Below are 25,767 nucleotides of genomic sequence, written 5' to 3' on the forward strand. Positions count from 1 at the left end.
CCGGGGCGAAGAGCGGGGCCGTGCCCATTACCTCGGCCCCGGGGCCAAGAGCGGGGCCGTGCCCATTACCTCGGCCCCGGGGCCAAGAGCGGGGCCGTGCCCATTACCTCGGCCCCGGGGCCAAGAGCGGGTTCACGCCCATTACCTCGGCCCCGGGGCGAAAAGCGGGGCCGTACCCGCTACCCCCCAGCACCCGCCCGCCCCAGACTCCCCACAGAAAATGGCGCGCAGCCGGCGGCGGGAAGCCGTGTTCTCGCGAGAGCACAGCGGGCCTGTCTCGCGAGAGGCGCGCGCGGAAGGGGTGTGGCGGAAGCGGCCGCTGCCGGCCGGCGCGGGGGGCGGTGCGGCCGCGGTGGCGGCTCCAGCGCAGCGCTCGGGCCTGTCCGTCCCCGCGGGGCGGGAGCGGCGCCCGGGCCAGCCAGGGCAGCGCCGCACAGCCCTGCCCAGCCCTGCCCCTGCCACGGCACAGCCCTGCCCCCCGCCACGGCGGCCCGTCGGCGGCCCTGGGCAGCCCGCTCTCCTCTCCCTCAGCGTCCCCCGCCGCCCTCAGGGCCTCCCGGGATGCGCCCGGCCCCCTGGAGCAGCGCCTCCGCCCGCCGCCCCGCTCCCTGAGCAGCCTCGCAGCCCTCCGTCCCAGCTTCTCCCCTCTCAGGTGCGGGCGGAGGCGGTGAGCGGGTGAAGCCCCCGCCCGGCGGCCTCCCCCATGGTGGGCTTCGGGGCCAACCGGAGAGGCGGCCGGCTGCCATCCCTCGTCTTCGTGGCGCTGCTGGTGGTGATCGCCATCCTCGCCTTCAACTGTTGGAACGCCTCGTCCCGCCAGGCCCTGCTGCAAGAGGAGGTGGCGGAGCTGCAGAGCCAGGCCAAGCGGACCGAGGTGGCCCGGGGCCGCCTGGAGAAGAGGAACTCGGACCTCATGGGCAAGGTGGATTCCCACAAGAAGCAACTGGAGCAAAAGGAGGCCGACTACAGCCACCTGAGCAGCCAGCTGCAGGCCAGGGACGGCCAGGTGAAGAAGTGCGAGGACAGCAAGGTAAAGGGGACGGTGTAGCCGGTCTGGGGGCGGTGGGAGCGTCCTTCGGCGCCCTGCGGGGTGGCTCTGCCGGGGGGTCATTGGTTGTCCTCGGCTGGCTGTGGCCGGTGTCCCTGCGGCGGCTGCAGCACAAGAGGGAGATAAGCCCCTGAAGGCACTGGCTTCTAGCGCTGATGCCTTGGCTTCGGTTGCTGTCAGAGCATTTGGGACTCCCGGGTTTCTGAACATGTCCTAGAAAAGAGCTGAAAATGTCATCAGAGGCAGTGTGTTGCTAACAATGCAAACGCGGAGATCTCACTGTTCTCCAAACAACTGTTTTTCTTATTTCATCTTTCTCTTTTTTTGAGCGTTCCTCCTCTATTATTTTGTCTTTTTTGATCAGTCAAAAAACTGCACACAGCCTAGAAACTACAGTTTGTTTGGCCTCAAGGAAAATGAAGCAAATGCAAAGTGTAGCACCCCTTAGCTTATTTTTCCCCTCTCTCTCAAAATGCCTGGCACATCAGCGCCTGGTTCTTATGCAGCCAGCATATACTTGGGGGGAAAAAAAAATGCCTGCTGCTGATACAACGTGTCATTTTCATTAGCTGCGAAGAGACAAGCTAATAGAAAATTCAGCCTGCCCTTTTATGTGGTGGTGGCCTGGGGATTTCTTTTGTTGTGGAAGGGAAAATGAGTGAATGCATTGGGCTTTCGCTGTTCCACTTTCATAGTCATCACAGGCAACTCTTCACAGAGGAGTTGAGCAGACAAGGTCTTTTACTCAGTTGTATATGATAGTGTGCATTCTGTTTGTGTGCAGTTCATAATTCTGCTGATTGAATGCTGCTTATCACAGTAAGATTTATGGAAATGTCACAGTCTCGGGCTTATTAGTGGTGGAGTTTGTATTTCTGGCCCTTTCATTTCACACACTTGATGAGTAGTGTAAGATAAAGCATTTCAGTATCACAGAGATATCTGAATACATCTGTGTGTCATTACAGAAGTACAGATGCCTTCAAATTGGTTTGGCTTTTGTTAAAGTTACGTGTTCTTTCCTCCCTAACCGTTGAAATTAAGCCATTTGTGTGTTCAGCAAACATGAGTTTAAAAACGTTCAAGCTTTTAGGACGTTGGAATAAGCAGCATGGTTAGATGTGTCATGCTGGGTACTGGTGCTCTCCGCTGGAAATAAATGCAACCAACACCCTTGTGATTGCAAATATTGCCATATTATAAAAGCTAGTTTAATTTGTAAATAAAGATTCTGTACAAAGATCAAAATAGTTAAGTCTGATGAGCAAGAGATGCTGAACTCAAAGCAGTTAAAAAAAAGATCCTTCCCCGTGTAAAAGACACTAAAAGGTTTTCTAAAGTGTTAGGGTTTGGTTTTGGTTAAATTGAACCATCCAAAGATGATACTAGCTTGAAAACCTGGGAGATGGTCAGTCAGGGAATTGGGTTGGAACAATCTCAGGCTCTGGAGGATAGTAAATCCCATGAGTTGGTGCCTAGGCTGGATAAATTGCTGGAGGAGGTCATCCGAGGGTTGGTATGTGCATTGAAACTGCCTCCAAGCTGCAGACTGGCAGAGAGGGGCTGGGAGTATTCCAGGGAAGTGATGTAGGTGGGTATTTGTGATGTGGCTGTTGTTTGTGTAGGTGAGGTTCATTTAGTGTTCCTGTGAGTTAACCTGTGTTCGCAGGGCAGTGGATTTTTTTAATGTGTAAAACTCCACTGGTGGTGTCCAAATAAGCTCTCAGGTTTTGGGCTCTGAGGCAAGGCTTGCTTTTGATACAAGAAACATGTACTTGTGGTTTTTTTTCATCTGTGGCATTTTACTGTAGGACACCAGGAGAGAAAATACAAGTGCTAAGCTGGGGTGTCTGGCGAGGAGCTCTGGAAGAGATGCTGTTGAGCTGCAGCTGCCTGCTGACCACTGAGATGTTCTCTGTAAATCTGGTCTTTGACTCTGTCAGGTCTTTGGGTGCTCTCAGAGCCTGCACAGGGCAAAGCAGGAGGGGAGAGAGATGTGACTAGTAACCGTCACAAATTAACAGTATTGTTAATTGTATGCATACTGCAGTCTGTGCCCTGGATCTTTGTTCCAGAAGCTTCCATGTAAGGTTATGAGAGCCAGTAGCTTTTGAATATCCTCTCCTTGTTTTCAAAATGTCCAATGTGCCTTCATAAGCAAGAATGACAGTATATGTCACCAATAACCAGTCACCATCCCTTTCTCTTTCTCCCATGTGAGGTACTGTCATATTCTCTGTGACAACAATCCTTATTTTTGCTTTTTTTTTTCCTTGAAAAACCCCTTTAAGTGACTACAGAGAGTAGAGAATAAAGAACTGTTGGAACAGTGAGCAGTAGGCATAAAGTGTCTGACCAAAAAAAGACTTGACTGATAATTTTTTCCTCCCAAAACGGAATTTGGCAAGGGTTTGAGCAAACTCTTTTTTACCAATGATCTTACTCCATTTGTGAAATGCAGGAGCTGTAGTAAACCACCAACACTGGTAATTCCCAGGGTATCAAGTGATCACAACAGATCTAGGCTTATTTCACAGAAAGCTCATTTGAAAGACGCTGCTCTGGTGGTTACCATGGTATTCATTCTGATTTATGCTCCTTTGTCTTCACAAGAGATTCTTTGCCTTGTGGTCATGTAAATCAAGGATGCATTTCCCAGTGTTGAGGCAAGTTGAATTTCTGCAGGCAGCTTCCTCCTAGCTCAGCAATAGCTTAGTCAAGCCCAAACCCTCCCCTCTTTCCTCCCTCCCCCTGCAGGTCTATCAAGCCAGTCACACCACCAGAATATTGTTTGCTCTGATGTGCAAATGTAGTGGTCTGACCTGGTGTCTTCTTTTGAACAAAAAAACACAAACAACCACTGATGAATTCTTTGGAATTCTTTTCATTCTCTTTTCCTGACACCCTATGAAGAGCTCATGATGGTCTGCTGGGCCTTGGAACAAGCCAGAGGAGTGATCCTCTTTCAGAGCTCCTAGTGGGAAGCAAACAAGGAGCGATGGTTGCCTCAGGGCTTGGGAAGAGGATACAACATGAGTTCTCTGAGTATTTCATGCTTTTTTACAGCATACCATGAGGATATATTTTTCTTCCTGTGTAGCTTTACACATCCTTTTGCAATAAACTCAAAAAAAAAGATTGAATGGCAGGAATTTGTGGTGGAGAGCTTCCAAATGGCAGGTATCCAGTGTGAAGGGATTCAGAGCTCCACATTTGCTGTTGCAGTGCTCAGGAGCATGACTTTCTTGTCCCAAAGCTGTTGCTGGCAATGCCAGTTGTGTAATGCAGCCTTGCCCTTTAGCTGGTGCCTAGAAATGGTGTTGCCTAGGATGAAACCCTTTAGTAAAACATGCTTAGGAGCAGCTGGCTATGTTCTTTGTTGCCAAAACTTTCTGGTAGCTCCTCTATTTGCAACACCATAGCTTTACAGCAGGGGTGTTAGGTGCATCTTGCAGTCTTACTGCATGTTACTGATCAGTGTCATCTCTGACACTGTGCTAATTGCTTGATGATAGCACTGCTTCTTCCAAAGATGGCAACTGACAACAATGGTAAGCCCATGGAATTGTGGCATATAGACTCTTGTGCAAACAGACTTTAAAGAGCTCTCCTGAGCTTTCCCGCAGCACGTGGGAATGCCCAGGCTCATGAAGCTGCACACAGGAGTGTGGACATCTGCTCCTGCTGCTACAGGCAATTTGGTGGATGTTCTTGAGTAGATAAAGGAAGGACTTGTGGGGAAATACAGGCGGATGTTTACATTTTACCACTTCATTGGTGAGCAAATACCACCTGTGCTCTGTCCTGCCAGGCATAAAGATAAGCTCCAGTGTGTTTATAACTTCCTTTTCTTACATAGCCTTTCAGTTGTATGACAAGATGATCAACTCAGACAGCACTGGAAGGGCTGCCTTGCATGTACATAACTCCAGCATGCACAGGAACGTTGATGCTTTTTTTCCTGTGCAGAGCTCACTGGCATGCTTGCAGAGAACTTCTTTTATTCATCCCAACTGCTTTGGAAAGGATCTGAGAAGCCCCTGAGAAATATGAACAGTACAAATAGGTCTAGACTCAAGGAGGACACAGCTCAGAGAGAACTGGCCTTGTGCCACGGTTTGTGGAGCGTGGTTTTTTGCATGTGTAGGTGGAACAGATCCCATGAATCATAAAAAAGCTTCTTCCCTGTCTATCCTTCAGATGAGGGACGTTTGCTGTCAGCTGAGCTGGTTTGGATAGGAATTGTGTCACTTTTCTCTGAAACTCAGAATTGCCAAAATGAAAGATTATATGGTAGAACTGATGCTATCTTCAAATAAAATTCCTGTTGACAAGCAGCCAGCCCTCCCTCAGCCCATTGCAAGTCAGCTGTTTTACAGGGTGAGCAGAGGCCTGCCAGTGGGAAGGCGTTTAGGGTTGTGAATTCCCATAGATGAAGGTTTGCAAACAGGACACTGCCACTTCCCAGGACCTCCTTTGTTTGTACATTTATTGAGTTCTGGAAAATGGGGAAAAAAATTGGTCATTGTTGTCAGGGGCTTTGCAAAATAGGGAAAGATACGTTCTCATTAACGCTCAATGAATCCCTCTTTTTCTGTCTGCTCCCCTGTGCCCATTGGAAGGAGAGCTGCTGAGATGGGTGCCCATTGGAAAAGAAAGGCTTGGTGGTTCCTTTCATCATGTACTTCAGGGTGAAGCCCCCACCAGAAAGTTACTTGCACTTTGGAAATAAAGCGTGGGAAGTCCAACACAGGCTTTATTGTTCTTTGTGCATCCTGCAACTAGAGCTCCTTAAATGTCTTGGTGGGCAGTGCATGTGTGTCAGTGCTGCTCAGGTGGTGGCTCTCTGCTGCCTGAAGGCTCCTTAAGTGTCCCTCCTGAGTGCTCTCAGTTTGTGTCCCCTTTCAGGGCAGTAGGGGCAGGGTTCTCAGCTTACCAAAAGACTGAATCATCTGCCATCCTTTCTCTCTTTTTTGGGGGAGGGGGAAGCCTTGTGAGGTGTCTGAACATCTCAGGTAGGTGAGGGCCATGGCTGTGGTGCCTCTCTGCATTCCAGAAACCCTCTTGGCTGTTGTCAGGGTGCTGGGGCCGGGCTGCTGCCAGTGCTGCCTGGGTGTGCGTTGCTGCTCGTGCTGAGCCAGGATACTGCAGGCTGGCACCAACAAAGCTCTTTATGGAGCCCTCTGTTTCATAAGGAGCCTCTATTCTGTGGCTGGGGCTGTTGGATATGTGCCTCTGTGTACACTCTGTTCTGCAGAAAGTCACGATTGCAGCAGTCCTTGTGTGACTGTAGTTCCTAAAGTTAAAGTGCCTGACTCAACCCATACGCGAGACAATGAATCAGATGGGAGACTCAGTGCCTCTCAAACACAAAAATGTAGCCTGAAACAGTTTTAAAGAAGTAAATAGTTCAGTAAAAGGAAGGCAGAGGTGGATGGAGGAAGCCTTGAAGTAAGGGCATGTGTCTTTGTTTTGACAGAAGGCATGACTGACTGTGACACTGAGCTTCAGAATCCATGTGGGAATTGAAATAGCTTCTGTGTGTGTGTCCTGTGCCAGAGTAGGTGTGCCTGTCCCTCATTTTGGTATGCCAAGAGGGACATCCGACCTTGTAACCCAAGAATGACAACCCTGTTTCAGCTCCCCTTCTAGAGTTACTGTTTGTATGGATCACGAAGCTACAAGAAAAATAATGACGGCATCGGTGTTGCCTGATGAGGGTCCTGGTTTCTTTTCAGCCTTTCTCAGTGTATTCTGCATGTGTATCTTCATTTCTGCTGGTTTTTGTCTTTACATATGTCTTTCTGTAAGAACAAGGCAAAGCAGCTTTACTTAGTGACTTTGTGTACATGATTTATTTATTGCAGCCGCTATTTTTTCCTTACTGAAAATACCAAATTAAAAGCTGTTTTGGAAGCCTACTGATGTCAGATTCTCTCTTAGAAAGAAAACTTGCATGGTGAATATTAGGTAACATCACATTAAATTGTACTTTAAATAGACATTGGGTAAAAAAGGGTTCTGCTAGTGATGCTGTGTGTTTATTTTTGTACAATAGCACTTTGACATTGGGGATTCACCATCTCTTGCTCTGCTCTCAGAGTGCAGTGTGTTTATTTTCGTCCTAACAACATCTACTTTTGATAGGAATACGTTCTGGAAAGAAATTTTAAGTCCTTGTTAGGAGAGCCTAAATAGAATGTTTAGGTTGGTGATACCACTGGTAGATAACTAAATATACCTTGCTTATGTTTCCAAGTCCTTTGTGTAGGTCATTCTGGTAACCTGTTGAGGAAATCCACGTGTGTCTTTGCAGTCTCAGCCTTCTCTAACCTGCTGATTGTCTCTAAATATATACCCATTTCTTCTTTCAGATTAAGCTGCAGAACAACATATCGTATCAAATGGCAGACATACATCGATTAAAAGGTAAGGAATGTAGGACCCATCAGTGATTTGCCAGACTGTGAAGCTGTCTGGTTCTTAACTGTCTAGATACTGCAGAATACATTTTAAATGAAAGATGAAGTGATGCTGAAACGTTGCATAATGGGAAACTTATTTGTATGTTACCTACCTGGGTGATACACAGTGTAGGGCTGGCTCTCATAGACTTGGCTCTACTGTCTGCAGAAAGAACACATATTCTGGCACTGCTTACATCCAGGATGTTGGAATCATTTTCATGCCCAAATACACAGTTCGGTATACTTTAGGTCAGCAATGCTGTGACACTTCAGGTGCATTAGAAAAGGTCTAGGATACATCTTTTAAGGCTGATATGTCCAGACATGATTACAACCTGTCATCACTGTGTGGCTTTCAGAGCACCTCAAAATGGCTAATGCCAAAATTTTAACATGACTGCAGACAACATGCTTGGCATTTCTGCTTCTCTGTGTAGTTGTATCTGAGAATAGCAGGAAGCTGGACAATTATTTGTAGCCTGAAGAGCAGGGAGAAGAACTCCTAGAACAATCACTTCTGAAGACAGGAAATATGTTGTTGCTTTTCTGGACAGTGTGAAGGTACCACCTTCTGTGTGTTTATTGCAGAAAGAGTGTTTGACCATCCTTTCTAAAGAAACCTGGTAGTACTTCTGTGTTACTCCTAACAGAATCTCTTGGGAAATTAAGGAGACTTTTAGCAGATGGGTGAAATAGCATTGCTTAAGTCTTGTGAATAAAGAGGTAAAGAACAACGTAGGTGTTTTGGCCAGTGGTGTTTGGCCTACGTGAGTGAACTGTCATTGTTTTTCAAGTTAGTTTAAGAAACTTTAGAAGAAATAACATACAACTTCCAATATTGCTCAAGTTGTATCTGCTGTGGGGCTTTTTTCCTTCTATTGCTATGCTGATGCTGGGTTTTGCTTTTTGGTCTAGAACAACTAGCAGAGTTGCGGCAGGAGTTCAGTCGCCAGGAGGACCAGCTACACGAGTACAAGAAGAACAATACTTACCTTACAAGGAGGCTGGAATATGATAGGTATGTCTTCAAAAATGTGAATAACTGGTGAAAACTGCTGGTTTGTGTCTGTGTGATGGAGGTCTGCATTTATTGAAAGGTGAAAATTGATCCTATTTCTGCTAATCCTTACACTAGAATGTACTCACTTGGTGATGTAACTTTGACTTAGCTAGGTGTTTGATTTTGAAGTTCTGGGTTTTGTGATGGTGTTCTCTTTCCCTCCCAAAGTGAGACATGATCTGAGAAAAGTCTGGCTTACTGTAATTGTTCAGCATTGGATGATTTTAAGTCAATGCATTTTTTAATAACATGGAGATCTTAGTTAACAAACACATGGAAGAATTTACTCAACACAGCCCTGTCAGCCACCAGGGTTGCTAATTGCTGTCTTTCTAACAGTGCAGTTTGATTTTTTTTCAACTGAAGCTGAAGGCATTGTGTATATTGAAATTTTAAGTTGACCCTCAGCCTTTTAAGTTTGTGGTGGAGAAGCAGGAAGAACAATTACTTCTGAAGCTTTGAGGAATGCAGGAAATCAACACTTGAGAAACACTTGACTTTCACACACACAAATCTATTTGTGGTATGTTGAGTATTTGTGGGAGACAGGAGTTTTGCTGGATGGGGTTGGTCTCTGTGGTTTGTTAGAGCAATTGGGACCTTAGCTGTGCCATTCAGTCTGTTATTTCAGTTGGTAGCAGTAACTGCTAGTGGGGTAGTGGTGCATCTTCTGTGCAGATTAACTGTGAAGCTTGACATTCAGTTTGCTTTCCAGGTTTTGGAAGGAATATGTTCAAGGCCATTCTGATTATTTTACTGTTTTTCTGCTTTCTTTGTGTATTCAGTCCATTTCCACTCCATACACATTCCAGGACAAGGCTTTTTGGACAGACTATTGTAGTTATATCTCAGGTTTAGCTTTTTGTGCCACTTCATGTTTTTTCCCTTATTTTATTTATGGGAGAGCAGATACAACAAATGAGATACAACTAATAATGTGCTTCTCATCAAGTCTGCAGTGTGGGCAGCAGATGAAGGAAATGAGACTGCAACATGAGGAAAACATGAAGAAATTAATGGACCAAGTTGTGCGGGAACAAAAGGTAATGTGCAGTTAAGCAAGTGTCTTTGTTGAATTAGAAGAGCCTTAAGTCTGCTGTTTGTTTGGCTCAGTATTTCAAATATGTGGAGGACTTGGGCATTTCTCCCCTAACTTTTCATGAACCATCATCTTGAGCAACCCCAAGTGGGTAATAGCACAGGAACATCTGCCTGTTTTGCTCAGTTGAACTGAGCCTTCTTTGCTCTGCTACAGCCTTCCCCATGACATCATTGCTAAGGATTTCAGTTTGTTCCCTGATAAATGGATATTGCTTTACAGCTCTCCAGTGTAGGTTCTATGTTCTTACAACTTTATATAGGTTATTGCAAACCTGATCTCTATTGAGGCCTCAAGGTGCTAATGTGATGCAAATACCAATGGTATTTGAATGGTGTCGAGGGTGTAATTACACGGTGCAAGCTGCCAGGAGAATAGAGGCCCCTGTCCTACAAACAGGTGAAATAACCTGCTTCTCTTAGAATTTCATTCCCTTACTTCATTTCTGTTTACAAACATTTCAAATAAGACAGCTTTAATGTAGATTTCAGTCAGATCTTTTGTTACAACTTGGAATTGTTTCAAAGCCTCTGATCTGAGGCTGAAGGTGAAGGATTTCTCAGCCTGTTTGCATTAGACTTACAAGCTGCATATGCCAATAGAAATGTTGTACAGCTGTGCTGTATTTTACATTTTCTGTTCAGTTCTGTCCCCTTCCTCTCCTGCCCTCAGGGTTCAGGTTTGTATGTGAAGGGCTTCTGCTGCTGTTTGTGTTGGTGGTCTTTGCACTCAAATTCATAAATGCAATTTTGCTTCCAACAACCTTGAATTTGAGGCTGTTCTGTAATTTTCAGGGATGTGCTTAATATTAATTCCTTATGATTTTTTTTCTTAATAGTCTACACAAAAAATTCATTCCAGTAAAGACACTGAAGTGAGTCCCAGTAATGATGAGCAGGCTGTATCCAAGACTGTTCCAGAAGCAGAAGATAAAAACATAGTAAAGAGTGAGCAGCCTTCAGATCATGTTGCAAATGGCAAAGGTATTTCAGATTTTTTTGCTCATTTCTGATAGACAGTGGGTCAGTTGTGTGTGTCCTTTGCTAGCAAACAGAATCCTGTGTTTCTCTAAAGTAGAAGAGCGAATTATTTGGTTCAGACTATTTCATCAGCTGCATGTGATTGTACTGAGTCAGGGTTTATAGGCATCCTGAGATTGGTGTGTCCTTCCTCTGGGTCCTTTGATGAAAGTAGTTTCTTGCACAGTTTTATGTAGTTTTATGTTTACTTTGTTGGTTCATTTGGCATCTCCTTCCTCACATGTCCAGTTGTGAACTGGAGATGGCCTCTGCACTCCTTGTGAGGTGTGTTGTGGGATGAGCTAGGGAAGGGGCACCTTGTTTGAGAGCTGGGATCTGCACTGAGAAGGTGGCTGGAGGTGAGAGCGTGGAAAGGGCTGTGAGAAGACTCTGGCTGTCAGTCAGCAGGGACAGTGGGACCTTTGGCTGTCAGGAGCTGTATAGGAGGCGTTCAGTGAGCAACTATGGTAGTTGTTTCCTCTCTCTAGGCCTCTCCGAAGGGCAGATGTGTTCCCTTTGTTTCTACTTCTTGTGCTGCAGAATCAGCACGTTTTTGTACTAGTTCAGAGTCTGTTCTGGCCAGCTCTTTGGAGCAGACATTTATTAATCTGCTACCAAGAGCAGTGCATCTGTTTCCTGTCCTTTTCTGAAGACTGCACGGACTTTGGGAGCACTACTCCAGAGCAGCCTGCAGTGACTTTGACAGCACAGTATAAGGAGCATCGTGGTTATCAATATGGAACCTGTTCTGTGAACAAGGGACTTTTCTTCTTGTCTTAGAGCCTTCCACAAGAGGAAGGCTCATTATTCAAACTTAAAGGTTAATAAGGCAGAATATCCTCTTCTTGTCTTACAGAGAAAATCAAACCAGGAGGAGATGCTGGCATGCCTGAAATAGAAGATAATGACCCTGCTAAAGCTGAAGATACTCCCACTGGTTAGAAGTGTTCTCATACTTTTGCACCTGGGTTCTTGGTGGCTTATGTATTCTGTTTGAGTACCACGTGTTTCATAGTGAGTGCAAAGCTTTAAAATCTGTCAGTGGTAATAAAATCCAAGTGGGGTGTAAAATATGGTAATTTTTACTGTCCTTTAGAGGCTTTTCATGCTCAGAACTGAATGCTTCTGGTAATCCCCACCCACCCCAAGAAATCAGTGATTTAAAAACAAGAAAACAACTACAAAAGTTTACAACATGGTTAGAAGGGCTGGTGGAGAGTGTCTGTCTGTCTCTCTCACATTAATGCTTTTGTCCATGTATTTTGTTTTAGCTTTAAAGAAGCCACTGATGTCAGCTCCTAAAAGTGAAGGTCAGCAACCTGTTATAAATCTTCCAACTGAACAGCCCCATGCTCCAAATCTGGCACCAGGTAAAACTCTTTTATTATCAGATGACAAGTCAACATTTTATAGAAACTCAGCATTCAGTATCTGCTGCCATGCCATGAATGTTAGATGTAGGTGGCCAACCCCTTTGTGTCTGATGTGGTTACTAACCCAAGAGAGCGTTTCTGCAGGCTCCAGGATTGGGTGTGCTCTTTGTCTGCCTTCCTAAGGCACTGGAGCTGCTGGCTGTACCATCTCTTTTTGTCCCTGCCCTCATCCAATAATTCCTGAGCCTTTAACCAACTTCAGCCAAGTTTGAGAGAAGTTTCAAAGGGAAGGATTGCAAGACTTCTCCACTGGACAGAGGAGAGTAACTGAAATTAGTATTCCTCGTTAGGGGTCCTAATTAGAGCTGCAGCATATCACGAGGAGTAGATTGTTCTGTTGACAGACAGCTATATTCAGAGATTAAACAGTGACACTATCACTTGCTCAGTGTCCTGTTTCTGTGAATAGCTCACTTTGAGGGTGATGCCTGGGAGGTTTAGCACATGAGAACTAAAAGTGCTGCAGTGAAAGGGTTTGGAAGAGTTGCCATTAGAAAGGACACAAATGCATAGAAAATATACTTCAGTGCTCATGGATCAAGTCAAGGAGAACATTAGGTTATATCTGTACTGCAAGGGGTGTGTCCAAATACTGTCCTGCTAAAAGAAACATTGTGTGACATACTCATTAGATGTATTTCTGACAGAACCAAACAGCTTGAAGTTTCTTGTTACACCCATTATTGGTTATTTGAAAGAAGGCAATGGAACTGTCTCTTGGTTCCCTTGGGTTTTGCAGTGGATGTGTGAGCAGGTTAGAACACCAGAATTGGTGAGCTCCAAGTCTGCATATACAGCTAAAGTTTATTGTTGCCAAATGTCAAGTCTTTTACATAGCTCATTTCTTTTTGTTGTTCTGAAGTAGTCCTTCATTTTGATTTTTACTAATGAGAAGACACAAAAGACAGCAAGTGAAAAGCTTGGGTCAGTGAATGTGGAGTTTATCGAGGGGAGGTTGATGTGGATTTCTAGGGGACCAGGAGTCTCTGTGTTCCTTGGTTATGTAGTCCTGTGATCCTGCTGATTATCTTTAGCATAACTTCTGTGACCTACTGCAACCTTCCCCTCACATCAGAGCTCTTGCAGCAGTAAATGATGCTTAGTACCTTTTGAAAGCAGGATCAGCAGGAGAATTTTAAAACACACATAAGTGTGTTACTGTTCAACCATTTCAGCACATGCAGAAACCCAGCTGGAAGGGAACAACCCAGGACCAACTATGTGTGAAAATGTGATGAATTACTTTGTGTGGTAACGTGTGCTAGGCTTCTTCTGGAGCCACATAAAAACCCAACACGCTTGCTCACCCTGCAGGCTTGCACAGTGACAGCGATGGGAACGCGGACGCTGCGAAGCAGATCCCTCCAAACTCTCTCCAGCACTTACATTTTGAAGAAAATCTGGAAAATCAGAACGAACACAGAATTGAGACAGACCACATAAAAATTCCAAAGAGCAGAGTTAGTGACTTGCAGAAGATTAAGCAAAGTAAGTTGGCCAATATCATATACTTCAACATATTAAGAAAGTCACTGAATTTTCTCTGTATAGTATTTCCTGCCTGGAGAACAGGAACAATTACAGTGGGTGGCCATCTAGGGAGTAAGGCTGGAAAGAACTATAACATGTTGCTGTGTAGAAGATATATCTCAATGTGTCATCTTTCATATTCATTCATTTAAAATTACCTGCTTATAGGAATTTAATGTGGCTTTGGAAATTCCTGCACATTTAAATAGATGAAGTCAATGCTGTGATACATACAGAATACTGAGTCACATTCATACTGTGTCACTTAAATATGTTGATTTGGATAGCACTGGAAGAATTCAGACCTTCTGTAGGGCAGTCTTTGTGGTAGTATATGTGTATTGGCCAGAAGCATCTTCTTTTGTGTGAGGAAGCTTTCCAGGACCCTTTTCTTCCATGTGTGCTCAAGGAAGAAGCCTTCAGACAGGAGCACAGCCTGTGGTTTTGTTGGGTGTGATGGTGGTAGCACTGCTGAGGTGTAGTGGGCAGGCAGCAGGTAAGAACTTGCAAATGCAGGTGCCACTGTCTGTGTACTGTTGTTTCTGAGATATTGCTGGTCCTGTGACAGTGGAGAAGTGTTGTGCCTACAGCACTTGGCTTAGCATCTTCTTACAGCAGTGTGACTTTGAAATGAGTTTCTTGTGGTATGAGTGGAGGTACTGCACTCCTAAGTAGCAGTCAATAGAGTAGGCTGATGAGGTATACCTTCACCTAGTTAGCTTTAACAAACTAATTCCAATTGTTTAGCATTTGGGTTGGGAAGGGGCATCTGTCAGAAAAAAAACATAGCACTGACACACCATCTCTTGTTTTTTACCCAAATAAGATTTTTCTCCTATAATGAAGCTACTATGACTTCAACTTTAAATTCCTTTGTACTCCCAGCTAAGGAGCTTTCACTTAGGCTTTAGTTTCCATCATTAAAGTCTGTCTGTACTCTGAGATGACAAGTTACCACATCAGAACAGCCCCCTGAGAGTCATGAGAACTGGGAGAAGAGGGATTCTGTAGCCTCCTGCCAGAAACCTGTGTTAATTCTGTGGATTGGATAAACAGTGGTACAGAAATAGCAGTGTTGTTGAAATAAATCATGGAGTTTCCATGATCAATGAAAAGAATCCTGAAAGCCAGGGTCACTCTCAGGAAGGTGAAACGATGAATTGATGGTTGTTACAAGAGGTTTAGTTTGGGGGCCTCACTTTAAGTTGCTGCAGTTCATTTTTCTGGTGGAGAACTTGACTGGCACTTCTGTAGCTTGGAGCAATTACAGGAAAAGAGTGTTACTCTCTAGCAATCTCTTAACTATTCCTTGAATAACAGAAGCAAACTAATGCTCTACTTACTCCTGTAACATGTTTTAGTTATACTGAAGCAGAGGTTAAAGGGGGCCTGTGAGCATGTAGTCAGGTTTGCTGGCAGATAGCTGTAGGGTGGGCACTGGCATAAAGGGTTGCACAGGGATGTGGAAGTTCAGTGTGTTCTCTCTTTCATGCCCCACACCGTTGTAGCCTCCAAAGGGTCAGGGGCTCGATCCTCTAGACAGTGCCAGACCTTCTCTGAGGGTTTAAGAAGCTTCCTGCAATGTTTTCCAAACCATGAATAGCTTTGAGAGAGGCACCATCATGCTGCAAGATGACACATCTTTAAAAAGTGAATGAGAAGAGGCTCTGAGGAGTTGTAGAGCTCCAGCAGCCTGGCCTTGGTACCTGGCACAGTAACTGAGCACATTCTCCAGCAGTCTGGGTGACAAGTGGGCGACCTGGATTTGTCAAGAACAGATTGTGTCAAAGTGGTATGATCTGGAAAGTATGTATTCAAAGCAGTACATAAGCAGTGAGCTCAAAAGCAGTAAAACAGGAATGTGTGCTTGTGTGGCTGAGTAACTACAGCTGAAAGTCAGTTGTAGGGGTTTTTAAATGGATTGTCTGTGTTCCCTGGTAACAGATTAAACAGCGTGGGGGACTAGCTTTGTGGAGACTGGAGCAGAATGTGAAATGTCTCTTAGGCCAATCATCGTCACTGGCCAGTCTTTTTCCCTTTGCTCCTTCATAGTGCTAATAACTTACAGAGTATTGGTACAGTGAGGGAGAGGCTTTCTCTGTCATGTATGGAAATAGCTAATGCAGGTTTGCAGAAGATTTATTTCCAGCTTGGTCAGCAGTGGCTGTTTGGAAAGGTCCATTGTTGATAAATCCATCCCTGTGGTGCAGAGGAGCCCAGCTGTGGTGTGTGGCTTTCGCTGTCAGTGCTTGCCTGAGAGCTTCAGAAGTTGCTGTGCATTAGCCCAAGGGATGACCTGGTTGTTAGCACTGGCCAGGGGTTCAAATCTGGTTTCAGAACTGGAGAACTTTTTTTATTCCCCATAGATGTTTTCCTTTTTTGCTTTGATAGCTTAGAGTTAAAAAGCAACTTTGGTTCTTAGGTACAGAGATGGGCACGTGAGTTTCAAACGAAGCAGAGCCTGGAAGCGACTGCAGCAGCATCACGGTGTGTGCTCAGACCTGGCACTGGGAACCAGCTGGGTGCAGCAAGCCTCCTGTCCATGCTGCTGCTTGAAGTGGTTCTGTAAGCAGGTCCTTAGTGCTGAGCATGTGGGCTGCTTAGAGCTGTGTGTTTGTAAGGATGCAGCTTTGAGCAATACCCCCTGTGTCCATTCAGAGTCCATTTCAGCAACTGTAACCTGTGGGTTTTAGCATCAGCCACATCCTTACAGGGCGTTCTGTGCTGTCACCAGCTCTCGTGTCAGGACAATGCCTTCCACTGGGCCTCAAATAGTCCCTGTAACACGTGCCTTATATTTGGAGGGATCTGAGAGATCCAGGATGCCAGCAGGACGCTGGAGCTCAGCTGTTCCAGGAAGCAATCAGTGCATTGCTGGGCCCAGCTGCCTGTGACTCCTGCTCTGTGCTTGCCCAGAGTCTCAGTATGTCCAGCCCGTTGTACGTGCCTCATGTTGCAGTACTGACGCTCTGCTGGTGCTGTGTGAGCTGTCACCTACTGCCCAAACCTCCTGCACCCTGACTCGCACAGGCCCTGGAGTCGCTGGCCTGACCATGTGCTCAGCCTCACCTCCTGTTGTCTGAAGCAGCTTGAGCTAAAACAGCAAAGGCTCAAAGCAGAGTGGAGCCCCTGTAGTGAGAGAGTAGCTGCATCCTGAAGCCGTGCTGGAATCGAGCTGGCCAGGGCTGCTCTGTGTGCCAGCCTGAGCTCCAGCTCCCAGCCCCCTGCACTTGACCTGTTTCCTGTCATCTCTTTCTAATATCTTAACCTTTTTCCCTCTATTCAGTGCTTGTTTGGCACAGTATTGCTGGCTTGGCTTTCGTTCTGGAAGTTCAGTGCATTCAGTTGTCTCTCCATAATACAATATCGGATGTGTGAATTGTGTGGTTCTGCCTGCTCTTTGTATATAATGCAGTGTCCAAAAATGCAAACAACAACAGCAAGGCTTACTCAAGTAGATAACACAGAATGAATAATATATTAACTTCTGATTTCTAAACAGGTCATAGCTTCTTCTGGCTTATTTTATGAAAATAACCAAAAGGTCTGTCTCTGCACATTTGTGCTCGCTGGGGGTGACTCTTCTGCTTCTCTTCCCCATCCAGACCAGCACTGTTAATGTTTCTGTCCTGATTTTTATATTCTGACACGTGGTAATTGTCCTTGTTTTAAGAAATTAAATACTCTTTACATCTGTCCATTGTAACCTTTTTAATCCTGTTCTGCACTTCTGTTTCTGTTTAACTGCACCCACCTTGGCAGGCTTTTTTCCTCAGTCTGTTTCCAGTCCGTAAAGATTGTGCCACACTTCAGTCCTACTTTTTTCCACTGATACATAACTCCTGCAGACTTGTGTCCTCTGCAGAGTGAGGGTTGCATTCTGTGAGCAGTGGCCAAGGAGACTGAACTGCGCTGGACTTGAGCAGATCTCCCAGTATCCCATTAAACACCAGCTCTGAACTTGACATCACACTGTTAATGTTTCTTTGTGTGCTTGGTTGACTGTCTAGTCATCCCATAGTTCCAGCTAGTTCTCACTTTTCTTGTGTATTGTTTCAGTTACTGGAACTATGGTCAATTCTTCTCTGAGAGACAAAAATACTGGATTGGGAGCACTTTGGAAACTGTTGAAAGCTTAAGAAACCAGAGCATAAAGCCAGATTAATTAGGTAGTTGGAAAAAAGCAGCTCAGAGACACCAGGCAGATCTTTGCTAGTTTTTCATTGTCACTGTGGTACAGTCTGCAGACATACTGTGTACCAAGTCAGCAAGATACTGCTCTGTCCTGTGGAGAAAAGTCTAGATACAAAAACTCCCTCTGTATGCTCTTTAAGAAAACTTTTATCAGTGTTGGTAGGTAATCAAAGGCAGAGCTTTTTATTCAGGTGCTTACTGTAGCTCTCTACTCCAGAGTGAAGCCTATAGCAGTCAGATTTCACAAGACCCAAGTGCCAAATGATTGCATACTGCTGAATGACTGGCCCAAGCCCTCTCCCCCTTCCTCTTCCAGCTGAAAGCACCACAGTCCCCAGCTGGAAGGGACTGCCCAGGTGGGCTGTGGAGTCTCCTTCCCTGGAGACATTCAAACCCAGCTGGACGAGTTCCTGTGTGACCTACTCTAGCTGATACTGCTCTGGCAGGAGGGTTGGACTGGATGGGCTTTCCAGGTCCCTTCCAACCCTTAAGATTCTGTGATTCTGTGCCTTGACCTGCTGTCTGTCTGCTTTCATGTAGAATCTCCCTGTTTCTTTCCTCTCTGCCTCTGACTTAATCCTTTGCCTACTTCACAGGCCGGTTCTTTGATGAGAATGAGTCCCCTGTTGACCCGCAGCAGGGCTCTAAACTGGCAGATTATAATGGGGATGATGGGAACGTGGGTGAGTATGAGGCAGACAAACAGGCTGAGCTGGCTTACAATGAGGAAGAGGATGGTGATGGTGGAGAAGAAGACGTCCAAGGTGAGCTTGGGCCTTGTCTCCATCCCGTTGCGATACAATCCACGCTGCGTGTACTTGTTGAATTTGTGTAAAGCCTCACTGTGTTTAGCTGGTCACAACTTTCAAATACAGAATCAATAAGCTTTAGGCAACCTTCAAAATTCAGCCTTGCTCTCTGTCTGGAAGCAAGGACACAGCAGTTCACAGCCAGGGGATGCTGGTAACTTCTGGACTACTTAGTCACACCTGCCTCCACATGGTAGGCAGTGAGGGCTCTGGTAGCAATCCTAAGTGTAATTTTTGTACATTCTACACAGATTCAACAGGCTTCTGTTTTTCCTTGCTAACCAGACTTCAGAGCTTGTTAACCTGGTGCTAGCCCAATAACCACCTGTATCTGCATGTTCACTGCCTCTTGTTCTGCATGCATCTCAGTGCTTCACCTCCCCATTGCTTGTCTGCTGTGTATGTGCCACCTTGTCTGCCGTTCTCCATCTGCTCTGGTCATGTTTTGTGAGAGGTTTGCACGTGTGACGATGTTTATGTAAACTGACAGAGCATTTCTGATTAGGAAAGTGGAAAATAAAGGCGGGGGGGGAACCCAACCTAGTTGAAGTTCTACAGGAACCCTGATTTTGATCCTCGTTAATCCACAATTTTTAGCTGGTAGATTTTCAGACATGTATTTAATTGGTATCCAAGCATAATTAATGGGAAAAGCTGATAAAAAGCAACTGATTTCTGTGGGCATGCATTTAACTGTGCAGTGTAAGCACTTCTTGGCGGGGCTGGTAGTTTGAAACTCATGAACAAGCAAAAGAAAAGTATAGATCAGAACCCAGGGCAATTAATCAACTTGCTGATAAAAATGAGAACTCTGCTGCTGCTCCAGAAGATGTGGCCTCTTTTGGTACACTTTTGCTCAAAACCAGCAGCAGAGTTCAGTCACTCTGGGTTGCTGACGTCTGTTCCCCTGGACGGGTGGTTATTGGGTTGCAACTTGCTTGTATGAGGCAGCTCTGCATGAAGGTACAACAGGACATAACAGCTGCCTCTGTCAATGCTGTGGGAGCAGGAGATTTGCTCCTAATGGTTGGGATCTTGGACTCAAAAGGAAAGTGTGGCGTGTATTTCTCTGTCTAAGCTCCTCTCTGCACAGCAGAGCAGTTGTGTGGGTTGGGTTTCTGTGTGTTTTCATTCAGTTGCCTTTAGTAAGCAGTGGTGATGCCCAGCTCCTCACCATGACAGCTCCTTGACAACTTCAGAATACAGCTCATGGCATTGTAACCAAGGCCACGAGACTGTCAGTGGATCTGTGCCAACTGCCCCCAGCCTTTGGGCTCGTCTTTCCTCAGCCCCAGTGCTGCTGACCAGGAGTGGGGAGGCTGGGGGCTGCAGGGGCCACAGCCCCACATTGCTTGTTGGCACAAATACTTAGCTGTAGTGGCCTTTACAGGGAAACTAATGGCTTAGGGAGTGAGAGTTAACATCAGGTATGCTGTAAGCCAGTGTCAGCAGCACAAGCAATATTGCTGTGTGCTGCTTGGAGAAGGATGGGTATGATACAGTGGTGTAATGTTGTTAAAAGCCACAGAGATGGTGCTTACATAGCTTGTTCTGCAAGGGATCCTTGGAAACATAAGAGCTTGAAGTGGCCTCATAAAGCCATCTCCCCTTCCAATGTGGTACCTGGCAGCTCCCTGCTCTGGTGGCTTCACATTTGGACTTGGTGATCAAACCCTCTATATCTGTACAGCCAGAATGCATTTAATATGTGGTGAAGATTAAAGAGTGACTTCTAGAAGCCTTTTAATGAAGAATAGTCTGAAGAGTATGTTACTACCTCAGACTTGATTTTCCCAGCCCTTTGTTATCTTGTTTCCTAGAACTTGCTGACTTGATTTGATCCAAGTGAAGCAGCACAGCAAGTGGCACTGCCAGGAATGGCATCATAAAAATGTCTGCTTTAGTCTTTATTACCTAGGAGAGGGGAGAGTTGTGGAGTTTGGAGGGAGGATGGTTATAATTGTTTGGGGGGCGTGGAAATGCCTGAATTTCTATCTAAAACCTATTAGAAAAACATCACATGGTTTGGCATCAGGCTGGAACAAAGCATGTGGCCTGTGCAAACAAAGCAATTCAATTAAACATGTTTTTCCTGCTGCTGTTAGAAATGTGTGAGCCTTGGACTGAAATGATCAGAGGAAAACCCAGGAAGTGGGGAGGTGGGCTGAGGTGAACGCCAGGCTCCAGCCTGGCCTTCCTGCCTGCAGCACACCTGCCTGAAATGCAAGGGGGTGTCAGAAAGTTGTTGGTACTGCAGTGAATGTTTTTGTGGAGGATGAGAGACGTGAAGTGATAGCCACACGCTGCATTAGCAGGCTCTCACCAAACAGAAGCGTGTGTCAGGCACATGGAAGTGAAGCTGTTTGGTGCGGGAGCAGGTTCCCGGCAGTGCCCGTCCCACCGGCGGCTGCTGAGCACAGACCTGCTGGAGAGCTTCAGGCAGCTTATCCTCTAGGAAAAGACTGGGTGAACTTCTGACTTGGCTTTCCCTCCCTGTGAACAAGCATCTCTATAAAGGCACACTGCTTGGAAATGCAGGAAGAGCTCGTTAACTGACAGGGAAGTTTTTGGGTGCTGTCATGGAGGGAGGAAGGCTGGGGAGCCTCGCAGGGAGACCTGACTGGTGGCAGGTCAAACGTGGGAGATGTTGCCACAGCTTTTAAAACATAAAGACATTTAAAAGAAAATACTGAATGTGCATTTCCTTGCACTACAGTAAAATGGTTATACTGACAAGGCACGGGTCTTCTTTTTAAACTGTATGACTTTTCACGAGGAAAAGGTGCAGAAGTCCAGAAGCAGGATGGGGTAGAGTGGTGGAGAAAGACTCTCCTTGTGGGTCTGAAAGATGGAACATCCTTCATTCCTCAAGGATAAAGCTGTAAATCAGTTGTGAAGAGGAACCTGATGTGGTTGGGAAAGAATTTGCAAGATAGAGAGGGCAGGGGTTTCTGTTGATAAGAGGTTGGAGGAGGCTGAGGGCTGCCTGTTACAGTTTTATAAGTGTGTCTTCAAATCTCACCCTCCAGCCTGAGGTACGAGATCGTGGTTTGGGAAACCCACAGCAAAGTCAACTCCTGCATTAGTAACAGTCCTGCCACTGAAAAACGTGCTGTGCCACATCTGTGTGGAAGGGATTGTCCTTCAAACCTGAGAAGTATGGGGAGAAGGAACTACTTTCACCTCAGAAGCACCACACTGACTTCTCTGCCCTTGTCCCTTGGTGAAGTCTTACAGTGGATTGACTCTGGGATGGGTTAAACAGTGGCAGTGTAACTTCCCAAAGGAGTTGACTGTGTAGTTCCATCTTAGAGTCTGAAATCTGTACAAGTAGATTCTAAAATCACAGTAGTGAGTTTAATTAGTTGTGCCAGCCCTGAAGTCCATCAATGGCTGGAACACGGTAGCAGCGAGGCCTGAGGTGCGCCCAGAGCTCTGACAGCCACCCTGCCCCATGAGCAGGCGAGGCTGGGTTGCTGTGGATGTCCCTGTTAGCAGCAGGGGCTGGGAAAGCATGTGGCATGTTTTTCATCAGTGGTACCACATCAGATTTGATCTCAATATTTCAATTGCAGACGATGAAGAAAGAGAGCTGCAAAATGACCTCGTGGATTACGGCAAACCGCGCTTCAGCGACGGCGTCCTTTAGGGCCTGAAGGAAGCAGGGAATGTGGGTGAGATCCCAGCTGAGGAACTTCAAGTGCTGCAAAACTGAACCAATTTTACTCCAGCATTTCTTACTGTGGAGGAAGCTGAGAAGAAGTGACGAGGATACTCAGAGTAACAGAGTTCTGTACATATATACATAGTTGTACTATGGCAAATTGTATTAAAACGACACTTTTTGTTGTTCCATTGAGCCAATTCCTCGGCCTGTACCTTACCTGTAATAACCTCTACATCCAAACCCCCTGTTATAAATACAGGCTGCATTGTTTCTGCAATTTAGGAAACTTTGTAAACTGGAGGACTTGTACAGTTTGTATCTCATGTAACAAACACACTGTGGAAACGATGTACAGCCGTGGGACTCCTTTTCTACAGTAATACCCCCGTCAGCAGAAGTACTCCGCCTTTTCTCACCAGTGCTGTGGTTTTGTATCTTGCAGGTGAGCTGTCAGTTGAGAAAGGAAACTGAGTGTTTAGGAAATTGCTCCTTCCTTAATGTGAGGCAAGGCTACAGGAGTCTGCAGAAGCAAGTACCCTTTTAATTCTCATGTACAACGACCAAGTCTCGTAGCTAGAGCTGGAAATCGGTGATATTAGTACGTTAATTATTTGATACACCCAAGAAAAGTTGTGTAACCAATAGCTTGTTTTCAAAGGTAACATAAATAAGTCAGCACAGCTTGTAGGAAATCTTTGTGTACGTGTTAAAGAGAGCACGTGTGTTAGAGTAGATGAGTCTGCAGCAGCTCTGTAGGACCCGCATGGGAAGGAGGAGCCCAGGGTAAGGCTGGACGCTGCGTGTGTGGCTGCACTGAGCAGTCCTCCCATGTCCTGACACTCCAGGTCACTTCAGTCCTTGGATACAGATCTCTGAACATCCGACACGTTCCATGCTTTGATTTTCTAGAGCAGAAGGTTTGTAAGTTCGATACCTTTTTGTATTCTGTGTTGAAGCACTTTCTGGACTTTATGGAAATGGTTCTGTGGATCTGCAGTAGTGGAAATGAAGGTTATTAACCCAACCTGCTTCTCCCAAAGGGCTACTGTGAAAAGAAATGGTGGGCCTATGACATGAGTGATTGTACTTTCTCTCTGTACTCAGGTTCTGGTTTGAAGTAACAGTTGAGGTTTGCTCGATGCCAGTCCGGTGAACCTTTCACAGCAATTTCAGCTGTCATACTATGGGTTTTTTTCTTTGGCTCCAGGAATCTCCTACCAATCAGTCTTAAATAGACAAGAAATAAAAATTCCAGATCCTGGTGGTGATGCATCTCAAGAGGTTTTTGTTCTTTAAGGCTTGGGCTCTTCACTCCATACTTCTGGGAGGCAGATGGGGGAGCAGCCCTCTGCATGCTTGGATGTTCTTCCAGGGGAAAATAAAATGCCAAACCTGCTCAGCATTAGATCCTGTACTAATACCACACACCGAGCACAAGCCTGTGCCAGGATCCTAAGAACAGCAGTCTTCAGTAAATACTGCATTTAAGTACTATGATTTTTCTCTTTGTCTTAAAATGTAATTTCCCCCTGAAGTAGGTGTTAACTCAATTCTTCTAATGAAAGCGACATTTATGGGTTCTAATAAATTAAGTTGTTTGAAGTATGTGGGGCTTCTGGCTTTCTTTCCCTTTGACTTTTAATAATTGGAGTGACTTAGGGCTTTGCAAAAGTCAGAAGTATTTTGACACTGCAGCTGCCGGGGGCAGTGAGGGAGAGGGGAGCTCACCCTGTGCCTCACCCCTTGTTTTTGTGGTGTGCAGAGTGGTACCAGCACATGCTCCAGGATCTTCCCAAGCCTGGAGTCAGCTTCAGCTCCTGCCCCTGCGTGCAGCAGAATATGCCCAGCACCACGGGCGACTCCTGGGAAGCTGCTTTCACGGGTAAGGACAAGCTGGTGGGGTGAGGCTGCTGGGTAAAGCTTCCTTAGGGCTGCAGCGTGGAGCCTCTGCCTCTGTGCACAAGCTGCTTTGGTCAGTCTGCTCTGTAGGGCACGTGCCAGACCCACTGCCCCCACCCTGGGAGGCTTCTGTCAAAGCTGCTGAGAAGCATGAGAGGTGAAGTGTGTGACAAGAGCTGCCCTTTGGTCAATGCCTCCACGCTTGCTCCTGCTCAGAGGTCGGTGACTGTTGGTGTGAAATAAACGGCCCCGCTTTGTGGTGTGGAATAGGTGTGAAGGGGTGTCTGCCTCTGCCCCTGCCCTGACTCAGCCTGGGTTACTTTCCTTTCCCAGGAACACGACAGGGAGAGAGATGATGACATTTTATTTCAGCTTCTTGTCTTAGAGAATATTGAACCATTTTAAGTTACTTCTCTGCCATATGTACAAGTGCAGTGCTTCTGAATACAACAGACCAAACCCACCCGCCTTCTACCAAAAGCAGGATGCTGCCAGGGCAGACTGTTTTGGTATATTTACCATCTTGAGTGGGATGGTAAAGGATGGGAAGGGTTCTTTAAGGTGGTTCTGTTCATTCTGCTCTTCCCTGTCACCTGGTTCCTCCTGAACATAATTCAGAATGACATTACCTGTCATTTCTAGACAGAACTGTGAGATAACAGATATTGGGAAATAAGTGCATTTTATTAGTCTCACTCTACCTATTACATACATGAACAGTTTCTTATTACATAAAGCTTCTCTTGTTTATTGCATGCCATAGGCTGGCTGTTGCTTGTATCTAGAATAGTCCCGTGTTAACTTTCCTTAGGTCTAACGATGATAGAAATCAAACCAGCATCCTGGCTTCCCCGGCCTCACCAACCCATCAGCTGTTGGTTCCCCCACGGCTGCCCTGAGCTGCTGTGGAAGGGCCTGCAGGAAGCTCACCCTGCGCCCCTGCTGTCCCTGTGCCACTGGAGCCAGGCTCCTCAGCTGGGACGGCACCAACCCTGCGGCTGCTGCAGCTGACCTGGCGCGTCACCCCGGCCGTGGCGGAGCAGGAACGGAGTTGTCTGCACTTCCCTTTGCCAGGAAACAGCCCCACGGCTGCACACACAGGTCAGAACTGATGGGGCTGGGGGAGCACAGGTCATGGTTTTCATGCTGTTGAAAGAAAAGAGTAAACTGGCAAGATACCAGCCCAGATGGACATTTGGTCTCAGCCAGCAGGCTTAGGTCTCGTGCTTTCTGTTCTATTCCTTGAGAAACTGGTATTTGCAGTTTTACCACTCAGTCAGGGAAAGGGAAAACGGAGTTTATGTTGAAGAGACGGCAAGTGTCCCTCCTGGAAGAAAAGTCCATCTCTGGTCTGGCTGGTGTGTCTGTGGCAGTGAGCTGCACCGCTGCCTGTGCACCCCCAGAAGTTGTGACAAAGGCAATTGAGACAGGAGACTCAGGCAGCAAACTCTGAGCCTGAGCTGTCTGGTCCTGAGCTGTCTGCTGGTTTTGCCTGGTTTTTGGGAAAATATTTGGCTGCAGTATAGCCCATGTAGAAACAGT

General features: G+C 46.1%; 1 protein-coding gene across 4 annotated transcripts; it reads left to right on the forward strand.

Moving 5' to 3' along the window:
- Positions 1-338: 338 nt before the first annotated feature.
- GOLM2 (golgi membrane protein 2) lies at positions 339-23,931 on the forward strand. Of its 4 annotated transcripts, none has more exons than XM_061999682.1 (10): positions 339-1,030; positions 7,423-7,477; positions 8,431-8,533; positions 9,528-9,618; positions 10,513-10,657; positions 11,550-11,630; positions 11,965-12,063; positions 13,441-13,614; positions 18,447-18,614; positions 22,235-23,931. In XM_061999682.1, exons 1-10 carry the CDS (start codon positions 704-706, stop codon positions 22,306-22,308), a joined length of 1,317 nt encoding a protein of 438 aa, XP_061855666.1. In that variant the 5' UTR covers positions 339-703; the 3' UTR covers positions 22,309-23,931. The 4 variants fall into 4 exon arrangements, with proteins under 4 accessions (XP_061855666.1, XP_061855670.1, XP_061855667.1 ...); XM_061999686.1 differs by lacking the exon at positions 22,235-23,931 and adding an exon at positions 16,079-16,143 and having other exon boundaries at positions 18,447-18,521; XM_061999683.1 differs by lacking the exon at positions 18,447-18,614.
- The last annotated feature ends 1,836 nt before the right edge of the window (positions 23,932-25,767 follow it).

This window comes from Colius striatus, chromosome 7 (genome assembly GCF_028858725.1).
Source record: "Colius striatus isolate bColStr4 chromosome 7, bColStr4.1.hap1, whole genome shotgun sequence".
NCBI classification, from domain to species: Eukaryota; Metazoa; Chordata; class Aves; order Coliiformes; family Coliidae; genus Colius; species Colius striatus.